General features: G+C 43.5%; 1 protein-coding gene across 1 annotated transcript in view; it reads left to right on the plus strand.

Annotated features, from left to right (window-relative positions):
- CLMP (CXADR like cell adhesion molecule) overlaps positions 1-11,113 on the plus strand; it is a 72,831-nt gene extending 61,718 nt beyond the window's left edge. The window contains exons 3-7 of the mRNA XM_084611940.1: positions 343-544; positions 2,002-2,169; positions 2,945-3,067; positions 5,641-5,782; positions 7,295-11,113. Of these exons, the coding sequence (XP_084468066.1) occupies positions 343-544; positions 2,002-2,169; positions 2,945-3,067; positions 5,641-5,782; positions 7,295-7,589 (930 nt within the window). The 3' untranslated portion in view covers positions 7,590-11,113. The remainder of the gene's footprint in view (positions 1-342; positions 545-2,001; positions 2,170-2,944; positions 3,068-5,640; positions 5,783-7,294) is intronic.
- The last annotated feature ends 5,119 nt before the right edge of the window (positions 11,114-16,232 follow it).

Below are 16,232 nucleotides of genomic sequence, written 5' to 3' on the forward strand. Positions count from 1 at the left end.
CTACACCAGTATAAACTGTGTCTACACTAGGGGTCTGTACCAGTGCAGCTAGACTGGTGATTGAAATCCCAGCATAGACAAGGGTTTTCTAAACTGAACCATGACAGAGTTTTTAGAGGGATTAAACTCTGGGTACAGGAAGAAAGCTCAGTGCAACCGTAACTGAATAAGTACCAACATCTCCATAATTACTAATAACCAAAGTAATTGCCAGATAGAAATCCTATTTTGCAAGCTGACCTGGTTTCAAATATGAGTCTCTTGTGATTCGTTTGTTTGGTTGAGCTGTACAGTACAGTGACTGGTTCGACCGACTGATTGGTGGCTAACTCCCCCTTTTAGGTTATTACCTACTCTGGAGGCAACGTGTATAATGACCTGAATGAGGGGCAAAAAGGTCGTGTTTCCTTCACCTCCAATTTCCTAGCTGGAGACGCCTCCTTACACATTGTGTCTCTGCAGCCAAGTGATGCGGGGCAGTACACGTGTAAAGTTAAAAATGCCGGGCAGTACGAGTGGTATCGCATCACCCTGATTGTTCTAGGTAAGGTCATTTTGTTGTTTTTCAAAAGAAAACACACTAGACTCAATTCCTTGAAGCAGATTTTGCTTCAGCACAGTACCTACGCACCTGAATTGCTCCCAGTATCTCACGATCAGGTTTCACATTCAAGTTTCACATTTGCCTTTGCATTCTCCAGTGAAGGACAGAGACTAGAAGAGGCCGAAAATACTGTTTGGAAGTCATCACAGCCAACTGAAGGATAGCATAAAACATTCTTTCTGATTTGATCACAAAAGCTAACATGCCATTGTGGCTGAGTTGGCGATGACCCCGTACAGCGTTCGAGCAGAGAACTCTGGGTTCAGATCCCAGTACCAGGAACTGGCCACATGTCTGATGGGAACAAGATGCTGGAGCTGCCATTGTTTCCTCCCTGACTGAAGGCTTTCAGTTTGGGTTTTCACTTAGTATACAGTTAATAAAACAAATAAATAATAAGGATGCAGGGCCCCCAACAGACAGTGGGGAAAAGGAGGATGAACAGACAGACGGAAGGAAGCAGTGAAGGAGAAGAGGGTGGATCACAGGGCATTCAGGGAATGAAGAGCACTTAAAGCAGAATCCAGAGTAACAGCCGTGTTAGTCTGTATTTGCAAAAAGAAAAGGAGTATTGTGGCACCTTAGAGACTAACCAATTTATTTGAGCATAAGCTTTCGTGAGCTACAGCTCACTTCATCGGATGCATCCGATGAAGTGAGCTGTAGCTCACGAAAGCTTATGCTCAAATAAACTGGTTAGTCTCTAAGGTGCCACAATACTCCTTTTCTTAAAGCAGAATGTGATACAGAGGTTTGCAGTGTACTGAGCTCCTCCATGATGAGATTATGGGGATTAAGCCAAGGCACCTCACTTTCTGGGCTCTGCTAGGCATTCATATGGGTGGTAGACAGTATCTAATTCCCAGAGGGGACAAGGATGGTGCTTTGGCCTCCTTTACTCTAGTGCAAATCCCAAGGAGGGAACTGGCACTGATGGCATGTCATGTTGCTTCTGTGCCCACAGGAGACCTATTGAGTCCCTGTCCTCAGGCTGTGGTGAGAGTCATTGCTGTAAAGGGGTCAGAAGTAACGCCAATAAACAAGCAGCAGCGATATTGTGTGACACCCACCCAGAATGGCTAATTTGGAAAGGCAGCTTTCAGAAGCTGCTAGAAACAGTGTCCTCTTGCCCTCTGGCTATGAGCAGCCATAGAAAATATTGCCACTTGATATCCAGCTGCCAGGTTCTGCCCTATTTCCCTGGGGAATGCTCAGCTCTTATTAAACTCAGTTGTTGTTATTGTTGTTGGAGGTGAGGTTTCTAGCTTGCTTCCAGGGATGAAATCCTGGACCCACTGAAGTCAGTGGCAAAGCTCCCATTGAGTTCAGAAAGGGCAGGATTTCACACCAGATTCTTAGTTAACTAATGATCCAAACCCCCAACCTGTTTCTTCCAGAGAAACCTTCCAAGCCCAAATGCTGGGTGGAAGGCGAGCTTTTTGAAGGAAAGGAACTCTCCTTACAGTGCAATTCTGCCTCCGGCACAGCACCCATCTTGTACCAGTGGCAGCGCGTAAGTGACAAGGAAGGAAAAGTCGGACACTTGCCACCCACGGCACGAGTCAGTAAGTCACCCCAGGCCCCGTCCCAGTTCTCATGGTGTTCCAACAAACAAAAGAGCCACCCCTAAGGAAAAAGAAAGAGGCCTACCCTCTCTTCCTCCCTACTCCCAGCTCTGTCACTGGATGATCTTGTAACGCTGGGCAAATACTGAATTGCTCTCAGCCTATTGCCCTGTCATTACAATAGAGGCTATTGAGTAGAAGTAGTGCAGTATGGAGAAAGAGCTCCAATCATAAGTCAGGGCCCCATTGTGCCAGGGCCCCATAACAAAAAGGACAGTCCCTGTCCCGAGGAGCTTACAATCTAAGTATTCAACTTTATTTGTTGAATGTCAACAATATGATCAATGATGATAGTACTTCTCAGGGTGTTCTGAGGCCTAATTAATTGCTTTTAATGTGGGTTGACATCTTTGTATGATAGGTCCTATAGAAATGCAAACTGTTTATTCTTAGCATTATTTATTTGTATTAAAATAACACACAGAAACCCCACCCCAAGATTGGAGCCTCATTGTACAAACATAGTGAGAAACAGTCTCTGCTGCAACGAGCCTGCAACTTAAATAGGTAAGACAAAAATGTTGGAGGGGAAAGAGAGAGAGAGAGACAGAGAGGTCAAGCAACTTGCCCAAGGTTACCCAGAAAGTCAGTGGCAGGGCTGGAAATACAATACAGTTCTTCTCTGTCCAAGTTCAGTGCTCTAACCACTGGACAACATTTCCCCTAATTTTTATGACTTCTTTATTTGTTTTGCTTCTTTTTGTTTCCATTTCAGACATTTCTAACCCTGGGCAAGTTCTAATGAAGAATCTCACACAGATGGTTACAGGGTTATACCAATGCACTGCCTACAATGAGGCTGGACAAGAGAACTGTGTTGTGCAGGTGACAGTGCAGTGTGAGTATCAGAGGGTAGCGAGTATCCAGCGTGCTTTAACAATTAACAGTACCTCCAAAGAGTCTCCTGTGCTGATAAAAGCTGTTTCTGTGCAGGAGTAATGCCACACCTTTGGTTTAACCTGAATACTTGCATAATCTGAAGTAGCTCTTCCTTACTCATTATTGACTTTATGGGTTTACATAACATTTACTGGTATAACCTAGGGTTGTACAAAAATACTTTAGGTGCAGAAACCTGGCTTCCTTTGCCTCTGAGAAGGAAAGACTGGCAGAGCACTGGGAATAATGCTGAATTGCTGAGCTTCCAGAGCATTCAGGTGGTACATGTACTTACAAATTTACTGGCTGTATAATAGAGGACTATTAACTATAACACCCCAATCCAGAATTAAGCATCTGTCCCAATTAAGAGAGGAAGCTCTCTTAAAAACAGCCTGAAAAGACTTACTGTGAAACGAAATAACATGCTGATTAAAAATGACATTTGCCGCATTTCATTTCTAATCCATGTTTGACAACTTCTGCATAAAGACCAGAGATTAGGATGTCACACCTGGTTAACCACCTCAGCTGGAGTTGTGTGCACGCCTGGAAAAGGGGCGGGATACAAGGCTATGGCTAGTACACTGCATTGTGTGTCCCAAGATCTACGTTTAGAAATTAATCAATCCATAGAACACATTTTTCCTGGGTTTTCAAAACTCAGGGTGTCCAATTCACAGGTGAGCTCAACAGCGAGGGTGGAGCTGGAACACCACTGGGATATACAAAAGGGGCCTGGTGTGAGCGTTCTCTGCATTTTGCAATTTATCCCCATCCCAGTCAGAAATTGCCTAAATCTGATGATGATGCAAAGATCATCTTTTCCCCCACACATTTGAAAATTGTGTGTATGTGGTGGTGGTGGTGGTGGTGTTGGGGCACCAAGGGAAAGAGAGGCGACTTGTAAGGTGATGGATTGTTCAAAGGAGAGGGGGATTTGAGTTTTCCAGTTGTCTGGCTTACTGGTGTTATCATAAATTGTACCACTGCACCTAGGGCAGAGGTGGGTAAACTACGGCCTGTGGGCCACATCTGGCCCGTGGGACCATCCTGCCTGGCCCTTGAGCTCCCAGCCAGGAAGGCTTGCGCCTGGCCCCTCCCCTGCTGCCCCCCGCTGCCACGCCCCGCCATGCGGGCAGCACGGCTGGCTCCAGCTGGGCTGCCAGCCCTGCTGCTCTGAACAGCATGGTAAGGGGGCGGGGAGTGGGGAAGTTGGATAAGGGGCAGGGAGTCCCGGGGAGGCAGTCAGGGACAGGGAGCAGTTGGATGGGGTGGAGGTTCTTGGGGGGTGGTGGGGAACAGAGGGAGTTGGATAGGCGTGGGAGTCCTGGGGGGCCTGTCAGCGGGCGGTGGTGTGGATAGGGGGTGGGTCAGTCAGGGGACAGGGAGCAGGGGGGGTTGCATAGGGGGTGGGGTCCCGGGGAGGCGGTTGGGGCGGGAAGGGGCAGTCCGGGGACAAGAAGCGGGGGGGCTGGATGGGTGGAGGGTTCTGAGGGGGTCAGGAAGTGGAAGGAGGCAGATAGGGGGCGGGGGTCAGGCTGTTTGGGGAGGCACAGCCTTCCCTACCCAGCCCTCTATACAACCCTGATGTGGCCCTTGGGCCAAAAAGTTTGCCCACCCTTGACCTAGGGTGTTTTTTAAGACAAGTCAAGGATGCCCAGGGCATGGGGATAGGTGCCATTTTTAGCATTTCTATAAATCTAACGCCTTTTCTATACAAGAAATTTTCAATTGCTTAACTGAAGGTGTGATTTCTTTTTAAACCAATCTAGTTATATCAGTAAAAACCCGTGTGGACACACTGCAGTTTAAGAATGGCATATTTCGGTTTAGCTTAAACCTATACCTAATTCATTTAAAATAATCCAAAAATAAACCTGGTTTAACTGAAAAAAGAGTGTCCACACAGCCTTTTACATCAATTTAACTAAAGCGGTTTAAAATCTCACTTTAAGTTAAACCAGCAAACTCTGTGTGTAGGCAAGAGTAAAGGAACAGGTTTAAGCTAAACTAAACTAAGCCACTCTTAAATAAGAATTACCACACCGGGGTTTGCACTGACTCAACTCAATTGGTTTAAAAACCACTGTAAGTTAACTTGGTGCAACTCCGGCATGTAGGCAAGGCCTAAATAATTGGATTAATTAAATAAATTCTGTCCTGACTCACACCCCATAATGCTTACATATTGATTGTTCAATGTAATTAGATATTAGGAAAAACTTTCTAACTAGGATAGTTAAGTACTGGAACAGGCTTTCAAGGAGGTTGTGCAACTCCCATCACTGGAGGATTTTAAGAACAGGTTGGACAAACACCTGTCAGAGATGGTCTAGGTTTACTTTGTCCTGTCTCAGCACAGGGAGGCTGGACTAGATGACATCTCAAGACCCTTTCCAGCCCTACATTTCTATTTCTGTGATTCCGTGAAATCTGAGTGATGCAGGAGAATGGGGCGTGGGGCGGAGTCTGGCTTTGTGACTCTGTGGAGAATCTACTAACACGCACATTTGTTTTCTGGGATAACAGATGCCCGAAGTGTTGGCATGGTCGCCGGAGCAGTGTGTGGGGTGGTGGTGGGAATCTCCCTGGTCTTCTTGAGTGTGTGGCTGACAAAAAGGAGGAAAGAAAAGAAGAGGTATGAAGAAGAAGAGGCTGCAAATGAAATCAGGTAAGTCTTTAGGCCCCCACATACCCAGCATGATCTCGGTTAACAGATAGTTTCCGTTGTCTGTCAAGTAACAAGCTAAAATCTCTACGAACCTTGTGTTAAGAAGCTTGACTTTACACCCACCAGCATGTAAACAGTCATTAAGATGCTTCGAGACCATTTTGTGGAGATCTTGCAGTGAAAATAAAATACAGAGATATAAAACGCTGTGTTCCAAGGGCAGATCTAAGATAAAATACAACCCACTCACTCTCTGACTCATTCACTCACACACAGTTTCCACCCCTCCCTAAGCCTTTATTTATCTCTTTCCTAAACTGAATTCAGATGGAACTTCCTTTAACTTCTTAACTGTTTGAAGGGTTTATTTTCAACTCCAATTCCTGTCTGTAGGACAGGGATGTTCCTGCAGTCTCTCTGGCTGTGATGAACACCCTTCCTTGCTTCTGGCTTTAGCACTGAGTGAAAGAATTCTCCCAGCATGAGAGTGGAGACTGAAGTTCTATCCAGTGCTGATGTAACACCACTGCTGATACAGGGTTGATGTACTCATAATGGGTACATAATGAGGCCAACAGAAGTTAGTCCCTACCAGAACTTGCCCGAAGTTCTCAGTAGAGAAATTCCTGGAAAAGGAAATGTATTTCAGCAAGATGTGCCCTTGGAGAACACCTCACTTTCTTTCACCCTTAATTCTGATTATTAAGGAGTCCTTGCCCTCACTTGACATCCATTTAACGGTAGGCAGGGGTCTATATAATCCATTCAGCAGTGGATCTCTCTGCCCTTTGACAGGTCAGGACAGCTATTAAAATGCCTGTATGATGGAATTAAGCTGCTTACTTTACTAAGCCCCAGCCTACAGACTGATTCCTGGCCTGTTTTCTCTGCTTCAACCCTTCGCTTTCCATTTCCCTTCCACCTTTTGTTTCAGTCCCAGCTTCTGGCTCTTGCTAAATCATCTTTTTACCCATCTCTCCCCACTCTGCTTCATCTTCTTCCTTTTTTACATGCCTGACTGTGGACCTCTTTACACCAGTAGCATTTATTAGTACTGCATGACTGGCCCCATTGGTTTCTGCTCACATAAGTAAGTACTTATTCATGCTGAGTGGGGATTGCAGAATGAGGCCATCAGTACCTGAACTCTTTGCACATAACCTCTGCACTAATTCCAGAGATCTCAAAGCCCTTTACAGATACAAATAAGTGATAAAACCTTGTGAGGTATGAGTTGTTAAATGCATTTTACAGCTAGGTCAGCTGATAAACGGAGAATTTAAGGTACCTGCCACAGTGTCACACAGCAAGTCAGATGTCAAATGGAATAGAATTCAGGAGTCCCTGCACCCTGATCAAACCACTAGGCTATTTATCTCTTTTACAAATGATACAGAATCTTAAGAAGTATCTCCTGATCTTAGTGGCAACTCAACATGGTATAATCTGTGGGTGTGACTATTCCTGTTCTCATGGTATTTTAATTCTGCCATCTCTCGTGTTTGGTTGCAGAGAAGATGCAGAGGCTCCAAAAGCCCATCTAGTCAAACCTGGCTCCTCTTCCTCTGGCTCCAGAAGCTCACGTTCAGGCTCCTCCTCAACCAGATCAACAGCCAACAGTGCCTCTCGCAGCCAACGGACTTTGTCCACGGAAGCCACCCCCCATATAACTCCTCCTCAGTACAGCCGGGTGGAGACAGAGGGAAGGGAAATTGGTCCAAAGAAAGTTAACCATGCCACCCTGGTGAAAATGGGAGCCACCCCAGTCATGCTGCCTGCTCAGAGCAGGGCCTTCCAGACCGTTTGACTGCTCACCTGCTATTCTGAGACTCCAGCCATCCAGAACTACTGTACACGCCACCAGCCATATAAGAATTATTAGATTAGCTTATTTTCCTGGGTAGTTTTTTTTTTTTAACCACTTCTGATTATTCACTCCACAAGAAGCCCTCAACTTCATCTCTTTCTGCATATTCCTATAGTGTGGTTCAGACATTGACTTCTTATTTTTTTTAAAGAGTCCTGAAGTTGGAGAAAAAAGGGGGCTTTATTTTGTAGTTAATATTAAAAAAGGGAGTGTTGGGTACTCTGAAAATATAGCTGAAAATTTGGACAGCTGAGCACTGTGAAAATTAAGTGTAATGTTCTGGGGCCTGGAAACAAATCTCAGGATTTTTTTAAAAAGGGATCAAGAGAGGCACAAGACATAAAATATTCCAGAGGGGTTTTGAAAAAAATCTTTTGTACAGGTTTTTGAGAAATTGGTAAATGAGCCATTCTCTTGTCCTCCGAGGCAGTATCTTAGGTGAGGATAGTCCTCTGATCACCTTCAAAGGGAATTGTCAGCTGCTTCATATTTTTGCATTACGCCTTTTAGCAAAATAACTGTAGGAGCAAAAAGTCAATCCAAACAGCAAATAATAACTCAAATCAGTATTGAGAAGCAGCAGTAATATAACAGATAGAAATAACCTTTGTGCTGAAGAAAGGACCTTCATTGTTAGGGGATGCAGGTACAGTAATTGCAAGAGGAAACTGAAGACTGAGTGAATATCGACATGGCCCCACTGTAAAGGAGCCCGATACTGCTCTTATTAACACCAATATTAATCACCAAAAGGTACTAAAAAAGGTAAAATCAGTCTATGTGAGATCATAATCAGGCCCCGAATCCCAAATAAAGGCGGTCTCTTGTGAGGTGAGGGCTAGTGATTGAATAGCATAGAAAGCCTTGGAGGATGAACTTGGAGAGTGCCCTTCTTGGTACCAGAGATGATGATGCACATGTCTGGGGTGAGCAGTATTGCAGAAGCCTTGTAAACAGTCCCACAGCTGAATGAACAGTGCGGTGGAATTGTCTCGCATACTTCCAAGTAAGGGCTGAGGTGCATTGGTGGAGCATGCTGTGAGGCAAGCACACAGGGAATAGACAACCAATTTAAAACTAATTTGAAATCAAATACTTTTGTTATACAATCCTTAATTCACCTGTGGAACTCAATGTCACATGATATTACTGAGGTAAGAAAATAGCATGACTCCAAAAAGTATTCAACATTTACAAGAAACAGACAAATTATATTAGATAGGATAAACAGTAATAGGGGATAAAAACCCTCATTCTTCGACTTGTAAATTTTAGGGCTAAACTTCCCCTGCAGGCAGATTATTCCATAATTGCCCAGCATGGTATTTACTGCATCTTCTTCTGAAGCACTTGGTACTGGCCACTGTCAGGCACAGGAAACTAGATCGGATGGACCGTTGGTCTGATCCAGCAAATCATATGTTCCTGTGTTCCTAAATTCAGGACTTAATAATTATGGTAACTGAGTTTTACACTTACCAATGGGAGAGGGTTTTCTCCATCCCATGGAAGAAGTCCATTGGAAACATACTGGTACTGTACAGAGAACTGAGCAAGTATGAATCTGTAAGTCTTTCATTGGAGGGTTAAAAGTTAACCTCCTTTTCTGACAGAGGCCAAGTATTTTAGACTCTTTGATGAAGACTTTAGAAAATAATTGCTTGTGATGTCCCCAGAGGCACCAAAACCTGATCAAACACAAACTTCTGAATGTTTCTTCTATCAGGGGATAGAGTTCCATAGCCATTTGGGGGAATCCATGAGGAATTTTGGATGGCCTATATTCTTGGAGAACTTCACTTTCTAATAACAGTAACCAACCCCCTTAATCTTCACATGCAAAAATATTCACTTCCCTCCCTTACTCAAAATACAATATTACCACTCTCAGAGGTGCAACATATCAGCGTCGTTGTGCAAGGGAAACAGTCTGGAGTCACACATCTAATCTTGAAAGCCCATTGCAAAAGCCTAAATTATATTATCTTTTGGTTAGATCTTCTGCTTTCATACTGCAGTGCAGGTTGTTGGCCACGATATTGTTTCACTTACAATCTTTTCATTACTAGCCAAAATGCAAAGATGTTTCTCATTGACCTACCCCTTCATAAAGCAGGTGGTTAGGTGCAGTTGCACCCATTTAACTAAGCCTGTGCTTTAAAATTAGTGCAGTTAAACCAGTGCAAAAGACTTAAATCAACATTATACCTAGTTTGTATTGATTTAGCTCAAGTTGATTAGGAGCAGGTTGAAGCTAAACTGAAATACGCCAGTCTTAAACCAAAATGAGTGTTTATCCACGGGTCTGCACCAGTTTAGCTAATGGGTTGTCTACACTTAAATTCTTCCATCGACCTAGTGCAGTCTACACGGAGATTTAGGTTGGCTTAATTACACCGCTCAGGGGGTGTGGATTTTTCACACCCCTGAGCGACAAAGTTATGCCGACCTAATTGTCTCGTGTAGACCAGGCCGAAGTTGGTTAAAAAAAAAAGATTTAAGTTAGACCAGTGCAACCTGTGTATGTAGTGGGATAAGCAGGACTTTTTAAGTAGTGCATAGCTTTTGTGTTGGCCCTCTGCACAGAGATGAATCTCACCAGTTGTTGTTTAAATGATGACAAAAGGCTACAATTTCACCCAGCATACCCTCACTAAATTCTAAGTCATTGCTGGGAACATGTATTTCATATAAGTAAGTATTGTACTAACTTCCTCATTACAGACATCTATAACTGAGCACCCAAAGGCTTATTACCAGAGAATGGAGGTTAAGGATTCGAAAAGCCGAGTTGGCTGAGCCAATCTAGATACAAGATACTGTATATTCTTTTTGAGCCTTTACTTGTTCTTCTAGATTCCCAGCTAAACTTGCCATTCTTTTATTGAAACTAGCAAAGTACAAGCCATGATACTGCTGTTCAGACCAGATACCAATGATCTTACAGGTTAAAATGAAATCAACAGTGAACTTCATTGCTAAATATGAAACCAAAAAGAAAAAAGCTAACTAAACAAAGGGAATGTGAGGAAAAGATTATTTAAAAGGATCATAAGCATTTCATTTTCAAAGGGACATTTTCTGAGTTCATCATGGTACAATCAGGAGTTTTCAAAGGGAAACAATTCAGTTAACCATAAACCAAACTTTTTGTAAAATATTGTATTTAAGGCATTTACTGTTATGATGTATACCAATTATTGCTATAATGTGATTGCTCGCATTCTTACGTAGTTTTCTTTGGTTTCTCAGTGGCTAAACTGAGTTTACTTCTCTCTTCTAGTAACTGTTATAATTGGTGTACTTGTCCTGTGTCTGAGCAACACAGAGGAAAACAAATATTTATTATAGATTCCTTTGAATCAACAATTTAATAAAACTATTTGGGGTTTTTTGTTTTTGTTTTAATAAAGATGCTGCACTTAAAAAGTCTGCAGTTGAATTAAACTAGTAAAAATGCTCTACTTTCTGAGCTTTATTACACTATACACAATCAAGCAAGACATCAAGCAAAAGCCCTGCATTGGTAAAAGAGTGTCTTGAAACTAATAATTATTCTGTACTTACAGCGTTTGGTGCTTTAGAAATCCTGAGGAAATCACAGTTCCTGCCCCTGACCTTACAGTCTAAACTAAACACATTACATAAACAGAAAAGGAGTACTTGTGGCACCTTAGAGACTAACAAATTTATTTGAGCATAAGCTTTCATGAGCTAAGTGAGCTGTAGCTCATGAAAGCTTATGCTCAAATAAATTTGTTAGTCTCTAAGGTGCCACAAGTACTCCTTTTCTTTTTGCGGATACAGACTAACACGGCTGCTAGTCTGAAACCTGCCATTACATATAAACAGGAAATGAAATCCTGGCCCCATTGAAATCAATACGAATTTTGCCATTGATTTGAATGGAGGTAGGATTTCACTGATGGTATTTAGGTTGAGGGTGCAAATTTCAAACTAATAAGGTACGGTAGATATTGTGAGTAGGGACAAATACTGTTCACAATAAAGACAACCACAGAAATTCACCCTTACACCCGAACATTTCACATTTCACTGGGATCTACTAAACTGTGTGCAGGATGACAATAAAACCCTTAAAAACTAACTGATTTCCATTGCAAAGATTCTGGTTTTTCCTGCTTGCTTGGAAGTTTTATGCAAAGGTATGCAGTTGGCATTCTCTTAACCACATTGCACAGGGTGTGACATTTTCACAACCCTGATTGATGTAGCTAGGATAATCTAACTTTTAGATGTGGACCAGGCCTCAGATCCTACAGAACTGCAAATGATAAAATTAAATGCAACAACGACAATCCATTGCCATCAGTGAAGCCTCACAAAACCCTAGACGCTAACAAAATAATTAGATTTGACCAAATCGTGAGGTCCTTATTCAAGGCAAAATTCTGCACTGTGTCCTGCAGGGGTTGCAATGTGGCTGGAGGCCTCAGGAGGAATGCCAGGCTCCTAGAGTGTGTACCCCAGAGGGGGTGCAGTATGCTCTCTGCTCCACACCCAACCAGCTCTGTTGAGGTGAAGGCTCACTTTCCCTGTCCTCACCTTTTCAGACAGCTGAGTGAGGGGAGGGTGGCGGAGCTAGTGTGGAGCAGAAAAAATGTTATTAAACAGAACTCTGAAGCTGTCCTTGTGCACAGGGGAGGGAAAGCAATTTGAACCCTCTCCCACTGCATATCAATGCAGGGACTGGAGAGAATCTGGCCCTCTAGTTCCTACTCAGGCAGACTCCCATTGACTTTATTATGGAGATTTTTACTTCATTTAAAGAATCTAAACAATTCACAGTAACACTGAGCAGGCCTGACCTTGTTTATGATATTATGACATTCTGGGGTACAATCCAGACCAGAGAGGGGCTGTGTCACCCTTGCCCTGCAACCTGGGGTGTCTCACAGTGCTTTCCTGCTGTAGCACCCTCTTGTGCAACTCAAACAGCCTGCCAGCATGCAGGTCACACCCTGAGTGTCTGTGTATAGCCACAACCCTAGTCCAGCACCTCTGACCCCAGAAGCCTGTCAGCAAACACCAGCCACACTCTGGCTTCCAGCAGCCTTGGTTACTATTTGCAGGGTGACCCCAACAAATTCCCAGTATCAGATATCCCCCCCAAAATGTATACTCTGCACTGTCCGACCCTCTCCTGGACAGTTCAGATATTTTAGGTCCATTGCCCCTGCTAAAGGGATCAATATCCAACAGTCTGATACTTTAAATAGAGTTACCCCACAGCCCAGCTTAACCACACCACTGGATTAGTTTTGATTAAAGAATGAAGCAAGTTTATTAACTACAAAGAGATAGGTTTTATGGGAATGCACATATGAGCATTAAAGCCAGACATGGAGAAATAAAGATAAAATGCTTCCTAGTACTAAAACGTAACAAAGTAAATTTGGTCCAGGGTGAAGTCCCGCACCATATGACCAAATTCTCAGGCCAGGATCGGCGTCCAAAGGCTGTTTCTTTTGTCTTCTTAGGTGAAAGAGAGAGCTGAATAGTGAAAGATACTGTGACGTATTTTTGCCCCTCACTTTTATAGTCCAGTCCCCTTTGAAATGCAGTTTCTAGAGGATTACCCATTTATTCCCGCTGTGAGGACAGAGATAAGGAATCTTGTGGTGAAAGGGGTTTCATGCTGTTTGCTATGATGCAGATCGGTTTGTTCCTGTCTCCTCTGTCTTTGAGAACTTGTTTACCCACACTTGTCTGGTAAACATATTTCAGATCTAATTTCAGCTTATGTTTATAACCTTCCACATATATAATGTTGCTATACACAGTCCATCATGATATTATTGACCAGTGAGTCACTAGTTTTCAAATGATACCTCACAAGGCATATTTTGTACAAAGATTATTACAATGGTGTGTAAAGGGTGAATATAGGGGTGCATTCGAATATCAGATATCTGACCATCGTTTCGCCTCAGAGGGTATGACTGTTTAGGGTTTGTGATGGGCCATATGCTTGTTTTGTATCAAAGGTTCCTAAAGAAGCATATTATAGGTGAACAAATACAGTTCTCCACAAACGTCCTTCCTAGCTGCTATTTTAAATGCACCCGCTCTGCTGGGACACTTCTGCTGCAACAACGCATTTTGACAGCATGAACTATGAGTGGCATGTGGCTGTGGATTACTATATATATTTCTACTCAGATAAATAATGTGGAGATTGTTGCATTGTTATCCCTTGGTTTATTTTAGTACATTAGCACTGATTATGGGCAAGAGAAGCTTACAAAGAATTAAAATGTGGGATTGAAAAGATCCCATTGAGGCCAGATTTTCCTCCATGGAGAAAACTCTGCATCACCCTAAAGCAACCCCTTCTGACAAATATAGGGCCAGTTTTCCTCTGACAGTTCATTTGATCTGATGCAGGGAATTAAGGTGTGGGGGGAAATTGGAGGATCTTCACCTGCTCCCCTGCCAAAGGATAAAAAGGAAGGCTGCAGTTTGACCCTCATTGCTAGAAGAGTTTTATTATATTGCGAGATATTCCTTGAAGTAAACAGCTAAGTACATTTTTAAAAGGCATTAGCCGATGTATTATAAATAACAACAGCATTTGCAGTTGCTAGGATAAAAATTACAAGTACTGTCAATTGTTTCAGGACATAAAATGATCACCAGCTGGTTTAGGAAACAACTACCATTCTCCCCGGTGGTACTGTATTGCACTACGTTGTGGAGGTTTTTATGCCTTCCTCTGAATCATGTAGCACTGGCCACTGTTGGTGATAGAATACCTGATAAGCCCACTGACCTATTTTCCTATGAAAAATCCTATTGTATATTAGATAGCAAAGTACATTATGTAGGGGAACAGGATTCCACCTTTCAACAAAACATCCAGAATTGGCCACTGTCTGAGGCCGAATATCAGACAAAATGGACCTCAAAAAGTTCTGGTGTGGCATACTCTAATGTTCCATAATAGAAGATTGAATAACTAGACACATTTGTTTTGCCTCCCTCTGAAGCATTCAGCATTGGACACTATTGGAGACAGCATAGCAGACAAAATGGACTATTCACCTATTCCAACACATGGAAGCAGTAATAATGATAGCTAGATTATCTACACTGCTTTTCATTAAATTGCAGAGTGTTTTACAAAAGAGGTCAGTATCATTTCCCCTCTTTTACAGAAAAGGAAACTGAGGCATGAGATGCAGTGACTTGCCCGAGGTCACCTGGTAGGCCCGTGGCAGAGCCAGAAAGAGAAACCAGGTCTCCTGAGTCCCAGTCTAGTGCTCTAACCACTGGACAACACTGCGTCCCATATGGTCTGGTATTATATGGTGAGATGCAAACAGTGCATGCTCTCCATTCAAATATCATACATTAGCCATTGTTGGAAATGAACCCATGCTACTTAGTCAACTGATTTATCCCTTTATGGAGAAGCCTGTGGTATAATATTGCAGAGTGGGATACATAGGAATTAAACAGCTGGGTCCTGGCCACTGGTGAAGACAGGATATTAGGTTAGATGAGCCAATGGCTGATCTGCCCTGTCAATACTTCTAGTCTGGCATGGTGGGTGAAGTATGTGATGGAGAGGTATGGTGATTACACTTTCTGTGAAGCAGTGTTACTCAATTTCTCAACGTGAAATTGTTTTGTGACTATTCCCTAAACATTTACTATTGAAAAGTAAAATAAACAAAACAAAAACAAACCAATGGTAATATATCTAACCTGAGCCTGTACTTGTTTTCAAAGGTTGACAGGGAACACTTGTCCTTGAAGTGTATGGATAAGCAGGCAGTGGGAGAGGGGTTTATTTTTTTTTTTTTGCCTTTAATAATACATAGCTCTTATATACTAGTTTTCGTCAGCAGAGCTCAATACGCTTTACCAAGAAGCAACATCACCCCTATTTTAGGGATGGGGAAACTGCAGCACTGAGCGGTGATGTGATTTGGCCAACACCAGAACTAGCACCTAGGGCTCTCCAATTCCAGCCCAGTGCCTTATTCACTAGGCCACATTACCCCACCCGGTATGTGGCGCTGCTTTGGATTGTACTGGGGGATGCCTAAAACTCAGGCCAACCGAGCTACATCACTCATGGATGTGAAACGCTTGGCCCCCCCTCTCCCTCAAGACGTGGCTATGCCAACCTATGCCCTGGTGTAGACAGGGCTCCGTGACAGAAGAATTCTTCCGAGCTGCCTGCCTCTGGTAGGGTCAAGGGGTACTGGAACAATGTTTATAGTGGGGGTGCTGAGAGCCATTGAACCAAACTGTAAATCCTGTGTATAATGGGAACCACTTCAAATCAGGGGGTGCAGTAGCACACCCCCCTCACACACACCTCCACCCCCCCCCAGTTCCAGCACCTATGGGTGGGGACGGATTTCTACAGCGACTGAAGGACCCCTCCGGCAGCTGCAGCCTCTACACCACAGGCCGCCAGCGGCATGTTGCAGGGCATGAGCCGGGGAAAGGGGAGGGGGGGGGGCCCTTGGCATCTCCCGCCATACACAGGGGGGAGCAAGGAGAGGTGCATCATGGGACGGGGAGAGGCACACCCCCCCCCCGGGGCTC

This window comes from Lepidochelys olivacea (assembly GCF_965140295.1).
Source record: "Lepidochelys olivacea isolate rLepOli2 genome assembly, chromosome: 22".
In the NCBI taxonomy this organism is placed as follows: domain Eukaryota; kingdom Metazoa; phylum Chordata; order Testudines; family Cheloniidae; genus Lepidochelys; species Lepidochelys olivacea.